Source organism: Pediculus humanus, genomic scaffold, assembly GCF_000006295.1.
Source record: "Pediculus humanus corporis 1103172108306 genomic scaffold, whole genome shotgun sequence".
Lineage (NCBI taxonomy): Eukaryota > Metazoa > Arthropoda > Insecta > Psocodea > Pediculidae > Pediculus > Pediculus humanus.
This window is the reverse complement of record NW_002987875.1, coordinates 391,585-415,989: the sequence shown is the minus strand read 5'-3', so window position 1 is coordinate 415,989 and position 24,405 is coordinate 391,585. Positions and strand designations below refer to the sequence as shown.

General features: G+C 30.0%; 4 protein-coding genes across 4 annotated transcripts; 1 reads left to right on the top strand and 3 right to left on the bottom strand.

The window, feature by feature from the left end:
• Window positions 1–2,066: 2,066 nt before the first annotated feature.
• On the bottom strand, window positions 2,067–4,071 carry Phum_PHUM576430 (synaptobrevin, putative; the record flags this gene model as incomplete). Its single annotated transcript, XM_002432154.1, has 5 exons — window positions 2,067–2,116; window positions 2,848–2,979; window positions 3,060–3,138; window positions 3,237–3,381; window positions 4,052–4,071. 5 exons carry the CDS (start codon window positions 4,069–4,071, stop codon window positions 2,067–2,069), a joined length of 426 nt encoding a protein of 141 aa, XP_002432199.1.
• A 1,154-nt stretch (window positions 4,072–5,225) lies between these two features.
• Window positions 5,226–13,163, top strand: Phum_PHUM576420 (uncharacterized protein; the record flags this gene model as incomplete). Its single annotated transcript, XM_002432153.1, is given in 23 exon segments — window positions 5,226–5,250; window positions 5,617–5,864; window positions 6,230–6,348; window positions 6,456–6,614; window positions 6,709–6,975; window positions 7,050–7,337; window positions 7,429–7,875; window positions 7,956–8,163; window positions 8,249–8,530; window positions 8,642–8,918; window positions 9,013–9,290; window positions 9,383–9,497; window positions 9,516–9,707; window positions 9,781–10,082; window positions 10,159–10,509; window positions 10,524–10,753; window positions 10,828–11,050; window positions 11,143–11,296; window positions 11,382–11,675; window positions 11,750–11,895; window positions 11,982–12,332; window positions 12,552–12,888; window positions 12,961–13,163. The coding sequence occupies 23 exon segments, from the start codon at window positions 5,226–5,228 to the stop codon at window positions 13,161–13,163; spliced, it is 5,496 nt and encodes a 1,831-aa protein (XP_002432198.1).
• Window positions 13,164–14,599: 1,436 nt separating this feature from the next.
• On the bottom strand, window positions 14,600–17,595 carry Phum_PHUM576410 (uncharacterized protein). The gene is made up of 3 exons (XM_002432152.1): window positions 17,510–17,595; window positions 16,649–16,924; window positions 14,600–14,829 (listed from the first exon to the last, which is right to left on the bottom strand). The coding sequence occupies exons 1-3, from the start codon at window positions 17,580–17,582 to the stop codon at window positions 14,738–14,740; spliced, it is 441 nt and encodes a 146-aa protein (XP_002432197.1). The 5' UTR covers window positions 17,583–17,595; the 3' UTR covers window positions 14,600–14,737.
• A 1,688-nt stretch (window positions 17,596–19,283) lies between these two features.
• Phum_PHUM576400 (ATP-binding cassette transporter, putative) lies at window positions 19,284–23,521 on the bottom strand (the record flags this gene model as incomplete). The annotated part of the gene is made up of 10 exons (XM_002432151.1): window positions 19,284–19,653; window positions 19,738–19,920; window positions 19,991–20,129; window positions 20,208–20,419; window positions 20,490–20,718; window positions 20,810–20,955; window positions 21,033–21,304; window positions 21,406–21,611; window positions 22,984–23,101; window positions 23,486–23,521. The coding sequence occupies 10 exons, from the start codon at window positions 23,519–23,521 to the stop codon at window positions 19,284–19,286; spliced, it is 1,911 nt and encodes a 636-aa protein (XP_002432196.1).
• Window positions 23,522–24,405: the final 884 nt, after the last annotated feature.

The following is a 24,405-nucleotide window of genomic DNA, read 5'->3' as shown; positions in this document are numbered from 1 at the left end:
TATTGTGTGAAGGTATGTCTTGATGAAACAAAAAAATTATAAATTAATTTGATATCTAATCATAAATAATATAAAAAATCTAACTCTTTAACAATAATTCATTAACTTTTACAAAAATGAATCATCATCATCATCATCATCATGATCATCATCATGATCATCATCACTTTGTATTTTAATATTAAACTTTAACATAATTTTAATTAATAACTTTTATTCTTTTTAGACACAAATGAAAAAAAATCAATTTTAATGTTATTAAGGCTCAACATGGATATTATTATTATTAATAATTATATTAATCAATCAAGACATATTATTATAATACATGACCACAGCAGCTGAACTCAAGAATAAATTGCATAGATAATAATTAAATAATTTTTATATAACAAGTAATTATCATTTATTTATTAGCCATTAATTAATAATTTTTTTTTTTTTACTTTCTAAAATCTTCTACATGATACAACAACAACAACAAAAAAACCTGATAATTTTTTTATTAAAGCAAACAAACAAACAAAAAATTTAAAAAAAAAAAAAAAAAAAAACTTATTTTGCTTGTCAATTTTTTTTTATACTCCCATTTACATTATTATTATTATTAATTATTAATCTTTTACATTTACATGCATAACATTATTTAAAAAATTTATTTATTATTAATTATTAATTATTATTATTGTTATTATTATTATTTATTATTATCATTACTATCATCATCATGATGATGATGATTATGAACAGAGAGAGAGAGAGAAAGAAAGAAAAAAAAATTAATTATTTGTTAGCTTTTTAAATAATATTTGAGGATGTGACTATTTATTGTTTAAGCTGCTACGGGTTATATATATATATATAAGATTTTAATTATTAATTAATAACTTTTAAAATGCATTAAAATAATTAAAATTTAATTATAATTTATTATTAAGATTTTTTAACCGGCCTGTGAGGGTTTTTGAGATTCCGCCGTGTTGGGTCTTTCCATTTGCTGTTGTGGTGGAGGAGCTTGATATATAATTTGTTGTTGGGGTGGTGCACTATCCGGCATAAATTTGGCTGAAACAAATCAACGTAATTATATTATTATAATATAAATTTATAAATAAATTAAATAATCAACCCTAAACAAAAATTAATTTTATTTTTTATTTTTTATTTTTTAGATGTATTATCTACACGTTATCTACAACACATAATGGTATGTTATTATATTATTTTTCTTATGTATATATATGTGTGTTTAACTCTTACGCATATACATACATGAACATATTTTTATACATAATATTATTAAAAGCGTAATTAATAACATCTAAAAATACACGCACACGTACACATAGAGAGAGAGAGAGAGAGAGAAGAAAGAGAGGCAAAATATAAGGGAAAGTAAATAAGAGAATGTTTGAAAAAGCATTTTTGTATTATATCAATCATTTTACTTAAAATAATAAATGTTTCTCAACTTTGTATTATTAAATCATAAATTTATTTATTAAAACTCACAAAATGAAAAGAAAAAAATAATTAATTTCTATTTAAAAGTTGAGATACATTTATTAATCTACGTTTATGTTTTTTTTCAAAATGGCGATTTTTCTTACACACACACACGTGTTTGCGTTACTTTAGAAAAGCATTTTTTTATGAAGAAAATTTCCTTTTTGTTAAATGAATGATCATGAGTCGTTACGTTATAATAATAATAATAATAATAATAATAATATCGATCGATTAAATTTTTTAAAAGAATTTTGTTTTGATTACAAAAAAAAAAAAATTTTTTTTTTATGTAAAAAATGAAATTTGACGATGATGGTAAATTATTTATAAAAAAAAAAATAAATAAACCGCCATTTTATTAATTAAAAAATATTAATAAATAATTAATGTTGTTATTATTAATAAAATTAGTTACAAGGAGGAGATACATAGGCTCTAAAAAAAAAAAATAAAAATTACACATCGATCCTATAAAAATATCGAACAAGATTTCATTTGAAAATTTTTATATATTTAAAAATTGAGTTAGAGTGAGAGAGAGAGAGATAGTTAGAAACTTAATTAAATGAATTTAAAATGATTTTCAAATGAATTTCTTGCTTGAAATCTAAACAAAAAAAAAAAAAAAAGTATGAAAAAATAGCCACATATACAAATTATTAACATAGATATTATTATTTAATTATATATTAATTTGTTTTTTCTAACCTTTTTTTTATTATATATTTTCTTCATAAAAACATTTTTCATATTCGACTATATAATTAAACATGAGTTACACGAGTTTAGCTAAAAGAAAATAAAAAAAATGATAAAAAAAAAATGATAAATAAAAATATTCAATGAAATGACCTTTTTTTTTTTTTTTAAAGAAAATTCAATCATAAACGAAATGAAAATTTTTTTACAAAAAGAAAAGAAAATTTATGAAAATGATGATTGTGTGTAGGAAAATATTTTATTCGTGATAATATACGTTAGGAAAATGATAAGAAAATTTTATTTTAATAAAATTTAAATAGTGAGAAAAAACAATCAAATTTCATGCAAAATTTTTTTAAAATAGAAGAAAATCAAGTCGTGAATGAACAATAATGGGGGGTGAGAAAACATAAGAAAACATAAATTTTTGTGAATTTGTTTCCTTTCATTTCATTTAAAAAACAGGAAATGAATTGATAAACATAAATTTTTTTTCATATAACAAAATGTTTGTAGCATTTATGAAACACGGGGGGTATATTCGCTTTAAGAAAAACAAACGGAGAGAGGGGGAGAGGGGTAAAAGCAATTTTGTTTATTATTATTATTATGAGTTTAATTAAAAATTTATCTCACCTATGATAATAGCCAAAATAACCAAACCGATGACACCCATTATGATCATCATTTTCAAATTTTGTAACCAAAATTTTCGTTTTAATTTTCCTGCTTGTTGTTCGAATTGTGATGCTCCCTGTTGCAAAGCATCTGTCAACAAAAAGAAATAATTTCATCATCATCATCATCATCATCATTTTAAATAATTTTAAATAATTTTAATTACTCACCAGCTCTGTCATCGAGTTCGGAAAGTTTCTGATCTCTTTCCAATACTTTTTCTACATTTGTTTTCATTATATCAACTACCTGTATGTGAAAAAATAAAAATTTTTTTTTAAAAAAAAAAATGTAAAAGAAAATTAACATTAAAAAAAATTTTTTTATTTTTTTTGTTTTTTAAGGACCTCATCGACTTGGGCTTGAGTTTGCTGTAACCTTTTCTGAGCAGCAATCTGTTGTGGTGTTCTAGGTCCTCCAATTGGTTCACCATCTGGTCCAACCTGTGGTTGTAATGCACCTGGATGACCGCCTGGTCCACTTTCGGTAGCCCTACAATAATGAGTAAGTTTTTATTTAAATTTTTTTTCCCCTGCCTCTCTTCCCCCCCCACGCTTTTAGATTACACTTTTCGAAAAAATAACAGGGTGAATAAGTCTATTTAAATTATTATTATTATTATTATTATTATTCAATAATTTTTTATAATACATAATCGATACGACGTAAAAATTTTCAAATCACTTTTTCGTTTTTCTTTTTTTTTAATAAAATAATTTAACCGGATTAAATTATTAATAACAAAATTCTTAAGACTAATAATAATAATAATAATAATATATAATAATAATATATAATAATAATATATAATAAATACGGAATAAAAAAAAAATAAGAAAAAAAATTAAAATGTCGTCGAAAATCCAATTATTATCATCATTATTATTATTCGTTTTCTTATAAATAAATAAATGAATGAATGAATGAATTTAATAGTAATAATTAAAATAAAAACTTACATTGTTAAATTATTATTATCGTTATTATTGTTATTATTATTATTATGGTTTTTTTTTTTTTTTGATTAAATTACGCTAATAATCAATCGATTTTCATAAAAGAAAAATTTTACAACTTCACTCTGTTACCGTCAAGTATTGACTTTCTCGAATTTTTTTTTTTTTTTTTTTTCAATTTCGATATATCGAATTAAAAACAACACACGACACTTGGAAAATTCATATTCGAGCGCTTAAATCGTTTTAAAAAAAAAAAAATCTTTATTTAATTTTTTCTTACAAAAAAAGAAAAGCTATCGAATTTATTTATTTAATTTATTAATTATTTTATCGTTTAATAAAATGTCGTTCGGATTCGAATCATTTTATTTATTTATTTATTTTTTCTTTTCGAATAATATAAAAACGTTATAGAAAATTTTTACGACGAAACGAAATTCGGTTTCCGGAAAATCGATTTTTTTAAATAGACACATTGCAGATAAAAGGGCGTTGCGCTTACGCGACAAGAGTTTAGATTTAAAACGTGATATGTGCTTTTTTAAACGATTCGTATATTATTATTATTTTAATATGATTCTCATAGTAAATTGTTTCCCCCCTTTAGAATTATTAAAACGACACAAATTATTGATTTTTTTTTTTTTATTTCTCTTAAATGTATATTCGTGACGTGGAGTAGGTGTTGGGAAAATTATTAAATAAATAAAAAAAGTTTAAATAAAATTGCGTACGTGAATTATGTAATAATAATAATTAATAAGTGTAAATAACGTTATCAAATGTTACAAAATGGCGATCAAATACTAAAAATGCTATTCACCCTTTGAACGTAAAATTATTATTTAATATATATTGTTTGATAATTGTTTTTCCCATATGATTAACATAAGCGGTTTATTAATATAATAAATGATTTAAATTTTCCTCGAGTTTTTTTTTTTTTTTGTATGGTCTTAGGAACGAAGGAGATTAAATCACATTTTTAACTTTTTAATTTTGTCTTACGTTATTTATTTTATTAAAAAAATAAATAAATAAATAAATAAATATCGTGATATTTAATAAATTTATAAAAAATTAATGTGTAATATGTTAAAGTTAAATGTTATATCAATTTAAATTGTAGAAATATCATTATTATTAAAAGGATTGTTGTAATGGATGTAATATTGTATTAAATTTTATTTTTAAATGTTTATGTATAAATAAAGGAGGTAAAAATGTTTTATTGAAATTGTGACTCAATTAAATAAATAAAGCATGTCGATTGTTTAAAATTGTCGTGGAAGTAATTTTTAACACAAATTATTTACACTTTAAAATGAAATGCAACAAGTCGATTTCATTTGAAACATGTAATCTATGGTATTCAAAATGTCTTCATCAACAGAGGAGTTAGGTGAATGAATTTAAGTTTTATTTTCAATTTATAATTAATTTTATTAAATAATTATATTATAAAATTATCAAAGTTATGATTACAACTTTAATCGTTTAGTTTTGTCCTGTCCGGCATATTTAAAACGAAATTATTACATTTACGACTACTATTTTTACTATTGTCGTTCAAAATTCGCTTATCATTCGCATTTGAAATTTCAAAATTTTAAATATCACAAAATAATATTTCAGTTAATTTTTTTTTATGAATGAAAATATTTTTTTTAACTGGTTCATACTGAATTAACGTTTTGTTAACGACGTGAATGATTTTATTGTATTTTAATTATTGGAAAAAAAAATTTTTTATTTTATTTCATTACAGATCTTTTGGAGAGAGTTTTTTTAAGAGTGGGTTCTGCTGATTCAGATGAACAGCTTGAATCGGCAATAAATAAATTTTTAATACCGGTGCTGTTAAAATTATCGAGTCCAAATGAAGGAGTTAGAAAAAAAGTTATGGAACTTCTCGTTCACATCAACAAAAGAGTTAAAAGGCAACCAACTGTGCAATTACCAGTTGAGGCTTTATTACTTCAATACAGGGATCCCAAAGCGACATCTTTTTTCATTGTATGTTAATTGTATTATATGTATTTAATAATTGTTTTCCAATTTCAAATATCGGAATGTAAGATCGAAGTTTAAGTTTTACAATATCGATTGTTTTACATGCACATTTACTGAACTATAGAAAAATTTTCAATTATTTAAAAATTATTTATGTTATGCATTGCTGCATCATATTTTATATTAAATAACTTAAATTAACTTATTAATTGCATTTTTGTATTTCTCATTACTCTACCATTTTTTATTATTTCTTTTTTTTAAATGTCGACAAAATTTTATTTAGAAAATTGTTGAAGTAATGTTTGCTTCCTGTACAAGTAGATTTTATTTTTTACTTTAAAACATAAATTACCCTGTTTTTTTAGAATTTTTCAATTTTATACATCAAATTGGGTTTTCCAAGATTGCCTCCCAGCAAACAAGAAGAGTTGGCTCCAATTTTATTATTAGCAACAGAAGGAAAACCTAAAATTCACCAAGACAGGTAATTATTTTATTTTTAAAATATTTTAAAATTTTTTTTTGTTTTAATCGTGATTAAATAAATAATTTAATTGTAAAATATTTTAATTGAAAAAATTTTCCTTTCAGCCTTCTTTTATTGCTAACTAGCATTATAGGAAATGTGAAAGTTCCAAATGATGTTGAGAAAAAAAAAGATTTATTTAAAATGAATGAAAAACCTGAATTAATGAAACATTTTTCAAGTTTTATGTTGGACATGCTATTGTTACCTTATGTTCATATCAGGTAAATGATGTAAACATGTATTTTTCATAATGTTAAAGTAATTTTATTTTTTTTTAATGCTGTATTAAAAGCAAATATTTTTTTATTATTCAAGTTCTAATGATGAGGAATCATCACCTAGTGTTCCATCAAACATTCAACCACCGCCAGGCATGTCAGAAAGTGGTTTTAAACGTGTTACATCGGGAGATACTCCAATGACACCGGAGCGTTTGGAACAAACAAAGTTAGGAATAGTTAAATTCTTAGCTACTGGGGTACTTTCAAATAACGATATTATTTGTCACTTAATAATAGCAGCGGCTGACACTAGATTTACAGTAGCAAATTTAGCAGATGCAGAGCTTAAAAAAGTCGCAAGGTTGTTAATAAATTAAAATTTTATTTATGAGGGTAAAAATGGCAAATATTACAATTTTTTTTTTACTTGTGTAGTTCGGTTGACTGGTCTAGCGTTGCAGTAGCCAGTAGACTTTTTTACATATATTTGGGTTCGCCAGAAGTGCCACCCGAAAAAAGAAACATAATACCTCCTGCAAATAGAGTCGTTCCCGCAAACACGAGAATTCGTCTGAAAATTCTTCCTTATTTATCGAGACTCGAAAAAGATGCCGTTCTTTTTCCCGGAAGCGTTCAAATTATATTTAGTTCATTGTACGACGTCAACACAAATGCAAAGTTAAAGTTGCAAGCTTTGAATTTCGCTTTGGCGATTGTTAGAAAGTAAAATTAATTTATTTTTTTTTTAAATGAATTACAAATTTATAAATACATTATTTAATCCATTTTTTTTTTTTTTTAAATTATTTTTCAGATCCGAAATTCAAAATTTAAAAAAAATGGCAGGAATGCTTTACTCAGGTTTATTGAAATTAGTTTGGAACGAAGAGGAAAACGAACAACTTCGAGTTGTCGGTTATACCGTGATTGGTCAAATAGTCAAAAGGATGCCGCGGATAATAAACAAAAATTTAATCGAACTCCAAGCTTTTTTTAAAAATTTAACTTCGGAAAGTACGGAAATACGGGGAGCCGTCAGAGATTCCATGTTGACAATGATAGACGCATTTAAATTATTCATGAAAGAGGATAAAGCTGATCCGAAATCGAACGGACAATTTTTCATGCTTGCTTTATTGACGGCTCAAAGTCAGTCGCCGGAATCAATGGCCAGATTTGTTGCTGTCAAATATATTGCTGCTGCGTTTGATTTTGATCACGTTCCGAGCAGATACCTCTTGTTGTTGTCTTCAGGGGATTCGTAAGTTTTCGTCGAAAAAATCCCCCCCCCCCTTTTTTTTTTTTAAATACATTTTTTAACTTTATTTTTGTTCCTTTCAGAAATACTGACGTGTCCACCGTTGCTCATCAATCGATATATTCTTCTGGGGAAAATGAAAGTTCGAAAGAGAAAAACATTGTTTTACCCGATTTTCGTGAAATGTCAAAATACGTATACGAGAAAGCCATGGAAAGAATGAAAAACGTCAATCAGAGAGTCACTGTTCAAAATCAAGAATTGCCTTTCAACGACACAACCTTTACTGAGGTAATTTAAAATTTTTTTTTTTTTTTTTTATTCAGAAAAAAAAGTATTTTGGTTCGCGTAAGTTAAAGGTTTTTATTTGTTCTAGATTTTAATTTATTTAAGATTGTGTTTAGCTAAATCGGCAGGAATCGAAGTGAAATCGAAAGAACTATTAAATCATCCTTGCGAACATTCACCATTGATCGGGAAATACATATGGGAAACGAATGAATCGGATGCAACCATTTTCAATAATTATTTGTCTCTCGTTGAAATGTATTTGTCTGCAACTTCATCTTTGATACCGTTAAATTGTTTGCTAGAAGTCGTCGGTACTTCACCGGAAGCTTTCGCGCCACGTTATCAAGAAAAAATTCAATGGGTGACGGTAAGCAAACGTTTCGATGCGCAATTGTTCGTAATTAAAAAACATCAACTGAAATAAAAACTTATTTGGTAGATTGTACGTTTGTGTTTACGCGCATTCGTTATTTTACAGAATTTTTTAAATAGCACAAAAGAAGACATAAGAGAAACAGGGTCATTATTTTTTAGTATAATTAGCATTTACACAATGAACGACAACGATCTTAGTGGAATCGTTCAAAATTTGATGGAAAAATTAGAGACAAAATCGGTCGAAAGTCAGCACGGAGCCATACTATCTCTTGGTTATCTCATAGAAAGAAAAATATTAAAGTCTTTGTACGAGAGGCAAAATTTCAATGACGTCATAAAAAATTGGGAATTTTTAGGAGTGGTCATATCCGAATTAGGTAAAAGCGTGTCGTCTCTCCCTCTGTTCTTTAAAACTTGATTATCACGAGATCACAATCAAAGTGCATTTTTTTTTTTTTTTTTTTTTTATAGCAAAACATTTGGAGAGCACTTATCCCATGCTTGTATCGGCTTCATGCACGGCTCTCGGTCAAATAGCCAAAGTCTTACCTTTACCTTTGCCAAATGAATCCGACGAGGGTCTTTCTAAAAAAAAACTCATGATGAATTTATTCCAAGTTGTTAACAATCCGAAATTATCGGCTAAAGTGAAAGAAAAAGGTATAAGAGCTGTCGGTCTTTTGTGCGTAGGAGAAAAATTTCCATTCATGAAAGAACTCGTCGAAGAACTTTTGTCGACCGCCAAACAGGTCTCGATATCTATTAATTTAAATTTTCACGATTTAATTGATACTCAAAAAAAAAAAAAAATTTTTTTCTAAAAGAATGTTTTCTGTTACAGATTAAAGACATCGATCTTCATTTCTCATTGGCTGATGCTCTCATTTACTGTCTCGAAGGTGTTTCTTCGGCAGAAAAATTCGATTCGTGGAAAGATGACAAAAATAATTTTCATCGTCCTCCCATGTTGGAAGAAAATTTAAATTTGCTCAAATGGCTCATGGATAAGTTGGTCGAATTAACGCCGTTGCCTCATCCGAACACTCGTCAAGCCATTTGCGTGTTTTTCTTATCCATCATCAAACGAATGTCTCACGTTCCTTTGGTTGTGGAAAATCTTTCGAGCATGCAGTATGTCTTTATGGAACTTTTATCGGATAACAATGGTAATTTTAATTGTTTTTTTTTTTTTTATTTATGTCGGATAAATGATTGACAGACTTATTGTATTCTTTTTAGAACTCGTACAAGATATGTCATCGAAAGGATTGGCTTTGGTATATGAAAATTCGGATGAGGAAAGTAAGAAAAATTTAGTGGCGGGACTTTTAGATCAATTACTGGCGGGAAAGAGATCCGTTCAACAAGTTACCGGAAATACAAAATTATTCGAAGAGGGTCAATTGGGAATTTCGCCCAGCGGAGGAAATTTATCGACTTATAAGGAACTTTGCAGTTTGGCATCGGATCTCAATCAACCGGACCTCATTTATAAATTTATGCATTTAGCCAATCACAACGCAGTTTGGAATTCTAAAAAAGTACGTGTTGATTATTTGATTGCAAACAAGTAAAAAAGTTTTTGGCATTTAAGAAAATTTTTTTTTTTTTTTAAAGGGAGCCGCTTTTGGATTTCAAACCATTGCCGCACAAGCCAACGATCAGTTAAATGAATACCTACCCAAAATAGTTCCTCGTTTGTACAGGTATCAGTTCGATCCGACTCCTAGAATTCAACAGTCCATGTCTAATATTTGGTATTCGATAGTTAAAGACACACCGAAGACACTCGACAAGTATTTCAACGAAATATTAGACGATTTGTTATTTAATCTCACGTCGAATTTATGGCGCGTAAGAATTTCTTGTTGTCAAGCTCTCGCGGATTTTTTTCGTGGAAATCGCAGTTTGTTGGTGAGTACATTATATTTTTATTTAAATATTCCATTTAAATCTATAACGATGTCGGTATTTTTTTTAAGGATGCCAAACCTAAGCTACCTCAATTATGGAAATCACTTTTTCGCGTTATGGACGACGTACACGAAGGCACAAGATTAGCAGCTCAAACAACGGGAAAAACGTTGGCCAATCTCTGCCTGAGAACATGCGATAAAGAAGCTGGAAAAATAAATCAAGAAATGTTAAATATTTGTCTTTCGATTTTTCTTTCCGAAGTAACAAATCCCGTCGCCGAAGTGAAAAATTTATGGTAATTTTTTTTTTAAAAAACTTGAAATGATTTTCACGTATTCATTTTAATATAAAATAATGATGATGATTTAGTTTGCATACAATTTCCCAATTGGTCACATCAGCCGGTTCAAGCCTGAAACCTAATTTAACGACTCTTATACCGTCTCTATTAGAAGCAGCAGGAGAATTAGAATCTGTAAAACTTTCGTATTTGTCGGCTCAATATGGCGCTCAAGCTCAAAGTCAAGAAGTCATCGATGTAGTTCGTGCAAATATAACAAAATCTCATTACACGACGCAAACCGTCACTAAAGTAAAAAAAATTGTTTTTTTTGTTTTTAATTTTTGTTTCGATGATGAAATTGAACGAATGATCGTGAAAATTTTTTTGATTTGTCGTTTTAGTGCGTTCAATACGTCGAAGTGGAAATGTTGGATGCTCTCGTACCTAAAATAATTGAAATAATGAAAAGTGTAAGTTTCGGATCACGAATAGCTTGCGGACACATAATCATATTACTTGCACATCATTTGGGAAAATCGATGGAAAATTACACGGGTATTTTTTTTTTTTTTTCGATATTTTTTTAAATGTGATTTTCCATCGTTTATTTGATATTTTTTTTTTTTTTTTTTTCATTAAGGAAAATTGCTTTCCGGACTCGTTAACGGTCTGCTGGACAGAAACGCAACAGTTCGGAAAACTTATGCTTCGGCCATTGGACAAATCTTACACACGGCAAAAGATTCGACGGTCGAAAAACTTCTCACGAAACTCTCGAATTGGTATTTCGAAAAGGAGGATGCAAACACGAGGACTGCCATCGGTTGTTCTCTCCAGGCCATAGCTCAGTACAACGGAGAATTGCTCAAGGAACAATATCCCATCGTTATCCCCTTGATATTTTTTGCCATGCATGCGAAAAAAGTTGAAGGAGGTGAGTGATTGAAATTATTGTCTGGGAGCCAATACAATTTGGGAAAAAATTATTTTTTTTTTTTGTTTAAATAGAGGATAACAGCAACGTTACAATGTGGGAAGATATTTGGAACGACGTCACTCCTGGATCCGAAGCTGGAATCAAACAACACATGAACGAAATAAATTCAATTTTAGAAACGACGTTAAATTCTCCAAGTTGGATGATGAAATCTCAGGTGAATGAATAATAAATTGAAATTTTTTTGTTTTGGGAACGATGGGAAAATTATAATTAAAAAATTTTGTTTTCTTTTATCAAAAGAGCGGCCGATGCATATCGACGATCGCGATAAAAGTGGGTCACTTGATAGAAGACAAACACAGAGACAAACTCATCGATTTGTCATTGTCGTCTCTCCAAGGAAAAACGTTTCCCGGAAAAGAAGATTTGCTCAAGGGACTCGCGAAATTGTCGTCTCGTTCTTGCGAATCACTCAAAAGAAAACCGGAAAAATGTCAGGCAATAGTCGAAGCCATTCTTCGGGAGTGTGGAAAAAGTGAGCCGACGTATAAAAGACACGGTCTGGAAGCACTGGGAGAAGTTTTGGAAGCTTTCGACAACATTGATTATTTTCAAAGGGTTTACGATATAATTCACGCACTTTTGAATCAGGTAAGAAAAGAAAGGGAGAGGTAGGGAGAGAGAGAAAGAGAGAGGAAGAGAGAGAAAGAGAGAGGAAGAGAGAGAAAGAGAGAGAAAGAGAGAGAAAGAGAGAGGAAGAGAGAGAAAGAGAGAGGAAGAGAGAGAGAGAAAGAGAGAGGAAGAGAGAGAGAAAGAGAGAGAAAGAGAGAGGGAGGGAATTGAAATTTTTTTTTTTTTTTTAATTTTCAGCTCAACGAAAAAATGGAAGAGGGAGAAACGACGGAAGATTTGACAAAATTAAGAAACGATAAATTTAAAACGATCGAAATAATTTACGAAACACTCGGTAAATCGTGGCCGAAAAACAAAGAAACTCAACTCAAGTATCAAGAAGTACTTTTAAACGAATGTTACGTGGCATTAGAAAACAGTCCGAGAGACGTTCAAGTCGCCATTTTGTCAGCGTTTCGTTCCTACATAGACAAACTTCATTATTTCAACGATGATTACGTCATGTCGAAAGAGGAAAAAGACACGCTGCCGTTCATATTGCAGAAAACGACGAAAGCGCTTCACTACTCTTTAGGTATTCCCAGATTCGTTTTTTAGGTATTCCCCCAGATTTTTTGTTTTTCCTAACGGGATGAGTATGTTGCAGGAGTTCCGAAGCACACGAGACTGAGAAAGGAAGCTTTAAACATTGTTTATTCCCTCGGGAATAAATTGAGCACGACGGGGAGAAACGAAGAAATGAAAGGTTTTATCGAATCGTTAAAAACTCGTTTACAAGAATTAGAAAAAGATTCAAGTCCGGAAATCAGAACGAGATTATTGGATTTGAAACAAATGTACAAGAGTTAAAAAAAAATGTTTAAAAAAAGAAAGAAAGAAAGAAAGAAAGAAAACAACAAACGGATTTTGTGTTTGTTTTATTGTTTTTGTTTTTCCTGTTTGAATTTCCTCGAATAACAGAAAAAAATAAAAAAAAAATAAAAAGACTCCGTTAAAAATAAGAAAAATTTTCATTTGTATTAATTTTATTATTATTTATATAATTATTATTATTATGAAATTTGTATTATTTTATTATTATTATTATTATTATTATTATTATTATTATTATCATCATCTGCTTTTAATAAATTTCAGCTTTTTTTTTAAAAAAAACGAAAAAAAACCCCCCGAAGAAAAAAAAAATATTTTTTTCAAAATATAAAATTGGACAGCTGATCTGAATATGCAACAATAATAATAATAATAATAATAATAATAACAAGGTTGTGATATTTTAAAGGCCTTGAACGTTTTTAAATTTAGCAACATTCAAGTTAAGAAAACTAACAACTGCTACCACTAACGCCGCCACTACTACCACCACCACCACCACCGCAACAACTCCTACCTTCGCACGGTAGTTTTTTTTGTTAATAAAAAATTATTAAAAACAAGTTTTAATATTTATATCGAACGTTTTGTAATTAATTAAAAAATATTTAAGACGGACGCAAAATAATTTTATTATTATTATTATTTCAGGTACGATAAAGGATGAATTTTTTTCCTTTTTTTAACTCCCCCCTCCCCCCGGATTTCAAACTTTTAGGAAAAATATGCGTCGTAACGGCCTCAAACAAAAAAATTAAAATTTATAAATTTTTTTTTAAAACGGAAGTTATAATTATGAAAAAAACGTGGATTAGGTCAAAAGTTAATTAAATTATACCAAATGACCGCGATTAAGTGCGATTCAATTAACAACAACAACAACAGCAAAAAAATTCAAAATGGCGGTAAATAAAAATTTTTTTGTGAGATTTAAACGAAAAAAAAAAAAAAAATTAGACTAATTTAAACGCAGCCTTGAATATTTAATTGAAATTTTTCCGCAAAAAAAAAAAAAAATTTAATTAACAAGTTTTTCTTCCTCCACGTTTTTTTTTTTTATAAACAATGATGATATCGTAGGTAGAAAAGTCATCATTTTATTAAATAATTATCGGAGGCGTACATAACACACGTGATCTTATAAATAATAATAATAATAATTATTTAATTTACAGGTTTAACATGGAAGAAGAAAAATTATTTAAATAAAAAAAAAATTATTTATTAACAACAAAAACAAATTATTAATATTATTATTATTACAATTATTTATATATATGTGCACATTTATCGCTGTTGCTGTCTCGAAAAAAAAAATGAGAACAGAACGAGAAAAAGATGGAAAAACAAAAAAAAAAAAGGATGAATGGATGGAAAAGGGAGGTAGTAGAAAAGGAGAAAAAAAAAAAAAAAAAAAAGAAAATTTATCTATTCTAAAAATAAAAAGAAATGATAAGAACGTTAAAAAAGAAAATGGCTCACGACGATTTGATTAATTCAACAAGGCAGGAGAAATAATTTCCGGTTTTTTTTGCTAACCTTTTACCGTATTACCCGGATATCCGGTCGAAAGACCATGAATTCCTGTTGAAAGGACTGTTGTAACTGTATCTGTTATCCGTTTGAAACGGCCTGTTGTAAACTGTAAGAAATTTTTTTTTTTTTATATTTTTCTTCAAAACATTTCCCAAAAACAAAAAAATTATGACGTCATCAAAATGGCGTCGACTACTTGCATCTCTTAATATGAAAGAGAGAAAATTTTATTTATTTTTGTTTCACCCGACGTCAAATTTTATTTTAAATTTTATTATATAATAATAAGAACAAACGGGTGACAAACAAACAACATAAACAAACAAACAAAATGCAATCGAGTGAATAAATAAATAAAAAGTGACATTAAAGGACAAATGATACGAAGAAAAAAGGGACCGCCCCCTTTTTTTTTTTTTTTTTTTTTTGTAACTAAAAAAATACAAAAAAATTTATTTAGAACATTCGATAATAATAATAATAATATTTTTAAAACAAAAGCTTTTCTTAGAAATTTTTACACTATTATTATTATTATTTTAGGTAAAATGACGAAACAAAATGGAAGAAGAGAAAAAGGAAAATCATTTTCAAGTCGTTTTTTTCTTAAGAATTAAAAGGTGGTGACGTTTGTGACGTTGGTGGTGGTTGTTGTTGTTGTTGTTGTTGTTGTACCTAATCAGACCTTATTTCGACGCCGACGTTTTTTTTTGCCATTTACGGCAAACTTTTAAAACGGAATTCGAGGTTAAAACATGTCAGAAAAACGTCGCCTACTTTTAATGAATGGTTAGTATTGCGTGTACTTGCAGAAAACACGCGGAAAACTCGTGGAAAACTTGCTGCAATTTTCAGCAACAAAGAAAAGGGGGAAAAAGAAACAAAAAAAACCCGAAGGATTTAATTTTATTATATTCGCGTGTGAAATAGTTTGTCAAAAAAAATTAGTATCCTTATCGTTTAGTCCGTTATTTGAACTTTGATTTATGGCGACAAAATTATTATTATTATTATTATTATTATTATTATTATTATTATTATTATTATTATTATTATTATTATTATTATAAAATGAAAAATTAAGGTCGTTTCAATGTTGGTTATGTAAACATTTTTTTTTTTTAAAAAAAGAATTTGTCGCTCGTTAAAAATTATTAATAATTTTTTATTATTATCATGATCATTATTATTATTATTATTGTTTCAGTTGTCGTAAGATGCATATAAATCGTTTATCCAGGATTTTAATTAACGTGCAAATGGACAATCGTCGAATTGTACGGGATCCATTCGTGTTTCGTAAGGACATGCGGATACAGGATGGATAAAATCTTCCAGTACTTCTACGTCATCGATTTCGGATAAGGAAGTTGTGGGTGACGTCATAGTTTCCGTGGTGAGTTTTTCATCTTTTTCATCGTCTATAAGAGGAGGGGGGAGAGGAGAAAACAAAATCATATCATCGTTTGTTTGTATTCGGTTGTTATCGTTCGAATAACCCTCAACATTGTACGGATTGCGTTTTCCTTTCCGCCTTTTTCTTCTTAACAATGAAAAATATCTTTTTCTCGAGGAAGTCGAAAACGTCATCATAACTTAGTCATAACACGATAACGAAAAAAAATTTTTCTTTTGTAAATTTTTGTGAAATTTTTAAATGACCTTCTTTTTGTCTTATTGTATTCAAAATTCGAGGAGAAATCGATGTATCGATCGATCGATCGATTCCGCGAGATGTAGGAAGAAAAAAATTTTCGAAGGTTTTTATTATAAAAGGGGGGCGGGGGTTTCCCACTTTTACCCCTCATATAAATTAATTAAACGTTTTATGTATATAATAAATGTCGAGTATCGATCGATAAATCGTTTTATTATCGTACCTCGTAATTAAATCGATAAATCGATCAAGGTCAATCATATCTTACCTGGAACGTTAGATGCACGATTCGGACTCGGCGTTCTGAATGCAATGCAAGTCGGTTTTATCTGACAGGGAGGTTTGTCGCAATTTTCTTGTCTTATTGAACAAAAATGTCCGACCGGACATTTCATTGCGGCACATCCGGTTTTACCGACTCCCGGTTTTCTTTTGCACGTCGGATAGGTACCACATTTATCGGTGTATCCCGTGCATTCGTCTCTTTGCATGACGCATTCTTCTCTCACGGTGCAAAGGATATCTTTGCACGTTCTTCCATATTCTTGAAACCGGAAATGGAAAAAAGAAAAATACGAAATTATAATATTATGTTTTAAATCGTCGCGAACTATCTAGAACAAGAACGTGAAACGGTAGATACCCATCGAATGAGAGTACCTGTTAAAACCTTTTAACGATTTAAAAATAAATCATTATTATTATTATTATTATTATTATTATTATTATTATTATTATTATTATTATTATTATTATTATTATTATTATTATTATTATTATTGTAAAATGGAAAAAAAGAAAAAAAATCTCGTTTTTATTTTATTCTATGGGGAAATTTTTTTTTTTTTTTTTCGTAATAAAAATTCTTCGTTTAAATTACGAAATCGATTCAACTTTTTTTTTTTTTTCGATAAATTTTTCGTTTTGCCCCCTCCCCCGAGCCACCCGAGCCCCCCGTACCCCTCTTTATTTCCTCGCGAGTTAATAATTTCTACTCAAAAACGACACGGCGTTAATAATGATAATAAATAAATAAATAAACGAAAGAAAATAAATAAATAAAAATAAAAGAGAGAAAATAATAATAATAATAATAATAATGGTAATGATAATAATAATAATAACTTACTGTTATAAGGACTGGCGTCTGATAAACACAGAACAGTTAAAATAACAAATAAAAATGCGAGTAACGACCTCATCTCGTCGGTAACGTTTTTAGCACTGATTAAATTGTCCTCACGGTGGTCGAGCCCCGCGAGGCCCCACCACCACCACCGCCGCCACCGCGACCGCGACCGCCATCATCATCTGCAAATGCGTATTTTAAACGCACTCTCGCGCACACATATTATTATTATTATTAAAAGAAAGATGTCTACGTTTCCACGTTTGAACTTGTTCTCGTAATCACCCATTTAAATTTATCATCATCATTATTATTATCATTATCATTATTTAAATCTAGTTTTACTATTTAAGAATGGAATGGAAAAAAAATAAAAATATTTGGTTTTGTTCAGGTTTTCGGTTATTATCATTATTATCATTATTATTATCATCATCGAATGAAAAAACATTCACGAATTGTTTTTTGCGTCCTTGATCGTTATTTTAAATATGCAGCGTTTTTTTTTTAAATTTGCGTAAATCCGCGTAAAAAAAAAAAAAAATTTGAACGGAACCGGAAATAATTGTTTTCGGGGTAACGTCGAAAAAAAAAATTTTTTAATTTAAAAAAAAAGGCGGGAAAATTCAAAACTTTTGTTTTTAAAATTTTCTCAATGAGAGAAGGCGGTGAAATTTTACAAAATGGAAAAAAATCGTTTTACGTTGGATTATTCGAAAAATTTCTTTTTATATTTAGAAATCAGTGCCGTAGGTAGACAATAACATCGAATAATTTTTAAAATCTTTTATAATTATGATCATTAATGAATGATCGTTAAAAAAAAAAAAAAAAAAACAATTAACGACCAATTAAGGGTGTATTTAATTTTAAAAAAAAAATGGCGCGAAAAATTTTCAAATTTAAACGAATTAAAAATTTAAAAAAAATTTTTTTTTAGAAAAAATTCGAAAATCGGTCGAAATGATGATAATTTCGTAATGGAATCAAAACGGTTGAGTTTAACCATAACACGATTGTTGATAACAGGAGACCGTTGCAAATTGATAAGAAAAATATAAATAAAAGAACAATAGAGAGAGAGAGAGAGAGAGAAAAGGTTATTTAACGGAATTATGATAGTAGAATAAATAAATAATAATGATGATAATAATGATGTTTTGACGTTTTTTTTTTTTTTGTTTTTATTCACAATTTAAAACATTTTTATGTGATTTAAACGTAAACGAAATAATGAAAACAAAATTAAAAGACGAAAATGTCGCAATTTGTTTATTCGGCTTCTTTTTATTTATTTATTTATTTTAACGTTATCGATAACGAAACATTCCAATTTATTTATTTTCATTTTAGAAAAAAACAAAAAAAATGGAAATATATATAGTTTTTTTTTTCCCTCCGGATTTCTCGAACTTTGACCTTTAATCCTTTTTTTATAACAATTTTCGATCGGATTTAAAAAAAAAAAAAAAATTCGACGCAAAATGATGATTGACATTATATAGTAGAACGGATATTGTTGCTCTCTCTCTCTCTCTCTCTCACTCTCTTTTTTCGAAAATTAGATCATAAAATTTGTGGTGAAATTTTGCGGTTTAACCGGATATGACTTACTGGAATCATGGAGGACGAACGTGTCATTAATAATGCAACAGGAATTATAAAAACCATAAATCGATTTCAGTTTTTTTAAATAAATAAATAAATTTATGTATTTTCTTTTTTGGCGCGAGTGTATATAAAACGATTAATAATAATAATAAATTTTTTGATTTCAGTGTCGGAATTTAGCTTTGACAAAACCCGGAAGTGGAACCAAATAAAGGACGCAATTAAGAAAAATCAATCCGACGCTAAATCCCAGGCATATGCTCAGGTTTAAATTTGGATCCGTTAACAATTGAAGGTACACGTCGTTGTCTCTCGCAAATCTTTCTCTTAAATATTCTTGTCCGCTGTTGAATCGGCAAAGCCACGTGTCGGCATCTCCGTGATGGGTTTTGTTACGACACGTGTGCTTTTCAGAAAATGGTAAATCCACGTGACCGCTCCAAAGGTATTCGTGTATGAGAAAAGAACCCAAATAACGGGTTTGAGTGCAGTACGTCAAATACGTCAACCATTCGGCGAGTCCGCTGTAGGCTCTGGAAGAACGAAATGAAAATTTTATGTGTAACGAGGTCCGCATTTTCCTTTTTTTTTTCGAAGGGGGGGGGGTTTAAAATTACTTCAAGTTTCCGCTTCCGAGTACCAACGTCAGTATCGTTATTGTGCAACTCGTGAGACCCGCAGTGAGTCGCGTTTGCACGACCAACATCACGACCATTGTTTGATGTTCGGCAAGTAAAACGGCTGACCAAAGGGCGCACGTGAGACGCATCCAATCGTTTTCGCTCGAATAATCCGACAACCTAAAATAAAAATAATCAATCGAACGAAGAAGAAAACGGAAGTTGAACAAACCCAAAAAAAAAGACTTACAGGTGAATAATTTTGGCGGATGCCAATGTGGATACAAAGGAAAAAGGAAGAGAATACACGGTGTAGACGATGTAAAACAATGACCCCCCGTACAAGCCTTCTTGTGATTCCTGATAATACCTCGTTCTGTGTTGATAAACTGAAATTACAAAAGAAATGGTGACGTCACGCACATAGTACCTCTCGCTTAGTTTCTTTTTGTTCCTGCTTTACTCACAAGTGTAAACAGTTGAAACAATGGATGTAAAATAAGCAGCCGCCATTACGTTGAACACGAATCCGTTTCTCGATAGAAACGTTCTCTGATAATTTCCCATGTTGAAATACAAACCGTACAAAAGTGAAAATATCAGCGGAAGAAATAAAAGTCTTAGGAAAACGTTTTTGAATCCGTCCGAGGATAAATTGAACGTCGTAGCTAAATTTCGCCTGAAACGAATAAATGATAATGATGATAATGCTGACAAATAAGAAGAATATGGAAAGAAGGAAATCTCACATGTAGAGAGTGGATGCGACTTGAAACGTTCCAGGACGTCCGAACGCGGATAAAGGAACTTTATGTTGATTTCCAGCCATCAAAGGATCAACGGCTTCGCTTTGACTCGCTGGTACCGCTTTTCTAAATGGTCCACCTTCGACTTTGAATTTTTCAACGAGGGCTGCTATTTGATGATTTGATTCTATGAACCTTTCGCGTGATCTTCTGTCCACCGTCGACAAGCACACTGAAAAATGAAGGCAGGAGGATGACAATAAACCTTTTCTGCTTTCTACCTCCGAAATCTTTTTTTTTTTTTTTGTAACGGAAATGCTTACGATAGTACATGAGTGGATTTTCAAGTTCCGGACAGGGAAATCCGATTCCGCGAAAATATTCAAGCATGAATTGTGTTGCACCCGTGTAAACGACGTCACCCAGGCAAAGATAAGTCACTCGATCCAAAAAAGGGAAAACGTCAGACCTTGAATAATCATCATCATCATCATTATCTATTAAGGTACTCATCAAATTTAAAATTTTTGGCTTAATTAGGAATACCTTGGTTTTTCCATCGTCAATATGATGGCCCTGTTGTATTTTTTAGCGTGATTGGATAGTATGGATACGACTAGGTACGTGTTCAGAGGATCCAAATCCCACGTAGGCTCGTCCAAAAGTAACAAAACGGGATCTCTCATGAGTTGAACTCCAATCATGAGCCTCCTGTACTCCGAATTTGAAAGTCCATCAACTTTTCTGTTCGCGACTTGAGTCAATGCCAAATCGGCGAGAACCTGACGAACTCTCGACCTTTTCATGTATTGGGTCACCTAAGGGGGGGCAAACAATTTTACGTGAAATAATTTATCCAGGTATCGTAATTAATTATAAATCACGTGTGGGTGTGTGTGATTTTGCGTAGGTTTAATACCTTAGAACCGATGGTCAAGTTGCTAGCAAAATGCAACGTTTGCATGACCGTCAAAGATGGTATGAGGTCGCATTTGTGTGTGACGTAACCGCAATTGTTTTGAAATAGTGCGGCACTCATGGGTGCTCCATTTAAAAGTATTTCTCCCCTTGTGGGCCCCCTCGTTCTCCTGGAAATGACTTCCAACAGGGCACGTTTTCCACTTCCTAAAAAATTTAAAACGGGAAAATTATTTTAAATAATGGAAACGGCAGGAAAATTCCCTGTTCATTTTTTTTTTGAGTATTTTCGTGCCATTAACGTCGATTGAAGTGTCAGCAACGAAAACATTGTTACACATGTAATTTTGTTTTTATTTTAAATCATTAATTATTATTTTTTGCTGCCGTTTGCGTTTTTTTTTTTTTTTCAATTCGTGTTCGATTGTCCTGGTGACACGGTGTTCTACTTACAAACCATCATTGTTCGCAAGCCTTTTTCTTTCATTATTATTATTTTTTTTTTTTCATTGCTTCGTTAATATCTGTATAACAATTCATTATTATTATTATTTTTTATGCATTGTACAATTTTAATCTGGAAAATTGGAGAAGAAAAGAAAATGACAAGCGTTGCGATTGAGATTGCGTTGGTTGCATTGTTTATTGTACAAATTGTGCATGGAAAAACATTTTTTTTCTTTGATGAATGGTTTGAAAAAGAAATAGAAAAAGAGAAAGATAGAGATAGATAGAAATATATAGAGAGAGAGAGAGAGAAAGATGGAGATAGAGAGGCAGAGAGAGATAGGGAGAGACAGATAGGAGGGATGGAGAGATGAAGATAGATATAAAGATGAAGATAGATATAGAGATGAAGAAATAGACAAAGAGGGAGGAATGGAGAGATAGACGAAGATAGACAATGAGAGATGGAGAGATAGACGGAGGTAGACAGAGAGAGAGGGAGAGATAGTTGGAGATAGATAAAGGGAGAGAGAGAGAGACATGGGGAGATAGACGGAGATAGACAGAGAGGGAGGGAGGGAGAGATAGACGAAGAGGGAGGAATGGAGAGATAGACGAAGATAGACAAAGAGAGAAGGAGAGATAGATGGAGGTAGAAAGAGAGAGGGAGAGGCAGTTGGAGATAGATAAAGGGAGAGAGAGAGACATGGGGAGATAGACGAAGATAGACACAGAGAGAGAGAGATAGATGGAGATAGACAGAGACCGAGAGGGTGGAATAGAGAAATGAAGATAAAGAGAAATAAAGATGAACGGATAGACGGAGATAGACAGAGAGATAGATAGAAATAGAAAGAAAGAGAGAAAGAGGAAGAGATAGAAAATGTGCTTGTACGCGTTTTTGAACCGACTGCTTGACGAAATCACTAATGAATTACTCTAATAGATTTCAAGGACAAAATTTGCTGACAAAGTTTCAAAAAGAGTCTTTTTTTTTGAGGGGGGGGGAATACAGCGTGGGCTATAACACAAAAATTTTTTTTCTGTCGGTTTTCTCTCTCTCTCTTCTCTCTATCATTCTCTTCCCTTCCGTCTGCTTGTGTTATTTTACATGTAAATTAACGGATAATACCTTTTGAACCCAAAACTGCCAAAACTTCTCCACTGTGTACTTCTAAAGAAACATCTTTCAATATTAATCCAGTTTTAACATTGTCCATTAATTTTTGAAAACATGTTCCCTGTTCGACCTGAAACGATTATTATGAATTAGCAAATAAGTATATTTAATACCTTAATTAAAAAAGAAAAATGAAAAGCAGACGACGTGTGTTTAGACTATTAGTAATTACAAAAAAATTTTTATCAGTAACAATAATAATAATAATAAGAACAACATTAAAATACGTTATGTTTACAAAACAAAACTCAAAATCTAATCTTTTGAAATTCTTATGAAAAATTGTAAAAAAAAAAAAAAAAAACAAAATGTCGGACGGGTAGGGAAAAAATATAACCGTCAACTCAAACGATTTATGATTAAATTTCTTAATAAACAAACTTGTCATTTTGCTATTATTATTATTATTTTAAATATTAATAAAAATAAAATTTACTTCTCCGGTGTGAAATACATTTGACAATTCCAATACGTAAACATTACTTAACATTTTTATTAAAAAAAAAAAAAAAAACTTTAAATACAAAAAAATAAAAATAAATAAAAAATTTAGTCCATTCTTTCCTACGTTGTGAGTGTCGACTGGTTGAAAAATTAAAAAAAAAAGATGGCGGACGACGAGTGTACCTAAGTACTCTCTCTCTCTCTCTTTCAGGTATCCCACAACAAGGTGTGCATTTGCGAAACATAAATTCGAATTGAATTCCAGGTAAAAATGGCATAACGAACCTGACTGGACACGAATTTAAAAATCCTTTTTACTCGTACCTCCTCCTCCTCATAATAAAACGCGAAAAACTATTTTTTAAATATATCGAATCGTAAATTGATACGTCGAGACCGTTAAAAACTAACGGTCGCCATATTTTTTTTCCCCTCCGCTTTTCGTTATGCCTTCGAGCGATGAACGACGAACGGGGGGTAGAGGTGAAGTGGGGGAGTAGGGGAAGGAGGAGGGGGAGAAGGTAGTTTACATGAGTGCGTGCGAGTGAGCGAATGAAGTGGGGGGGAGGGAAATGAAAATTATTATTATTATTTTTCAAACGCCGGTAAAGCGTGTGTTTAAAATTTTCAATTTGAATTTGTTATAATATTTTACGCACACACAATCTTCGTTTTAAATCATTGAGTTTTGGACAAACGACAGCAAAATTTTATAGTATTCGATAAACGACAGCAAAAACAACCGAAAAAAAAAAATTTTTTTGTTTTACAAAATACTTTCTCGTTGTATACCCTATTGCTCTAGAGCAAATTAAAACTCGTTTTGAATTTACGGTACATGATCAAATGCTGCCAACCGTAGAATTTATATTTTCTCTCGGAATTCGTCATAATAATAATAATAATAGTAGTAATTCATTATTATTATCA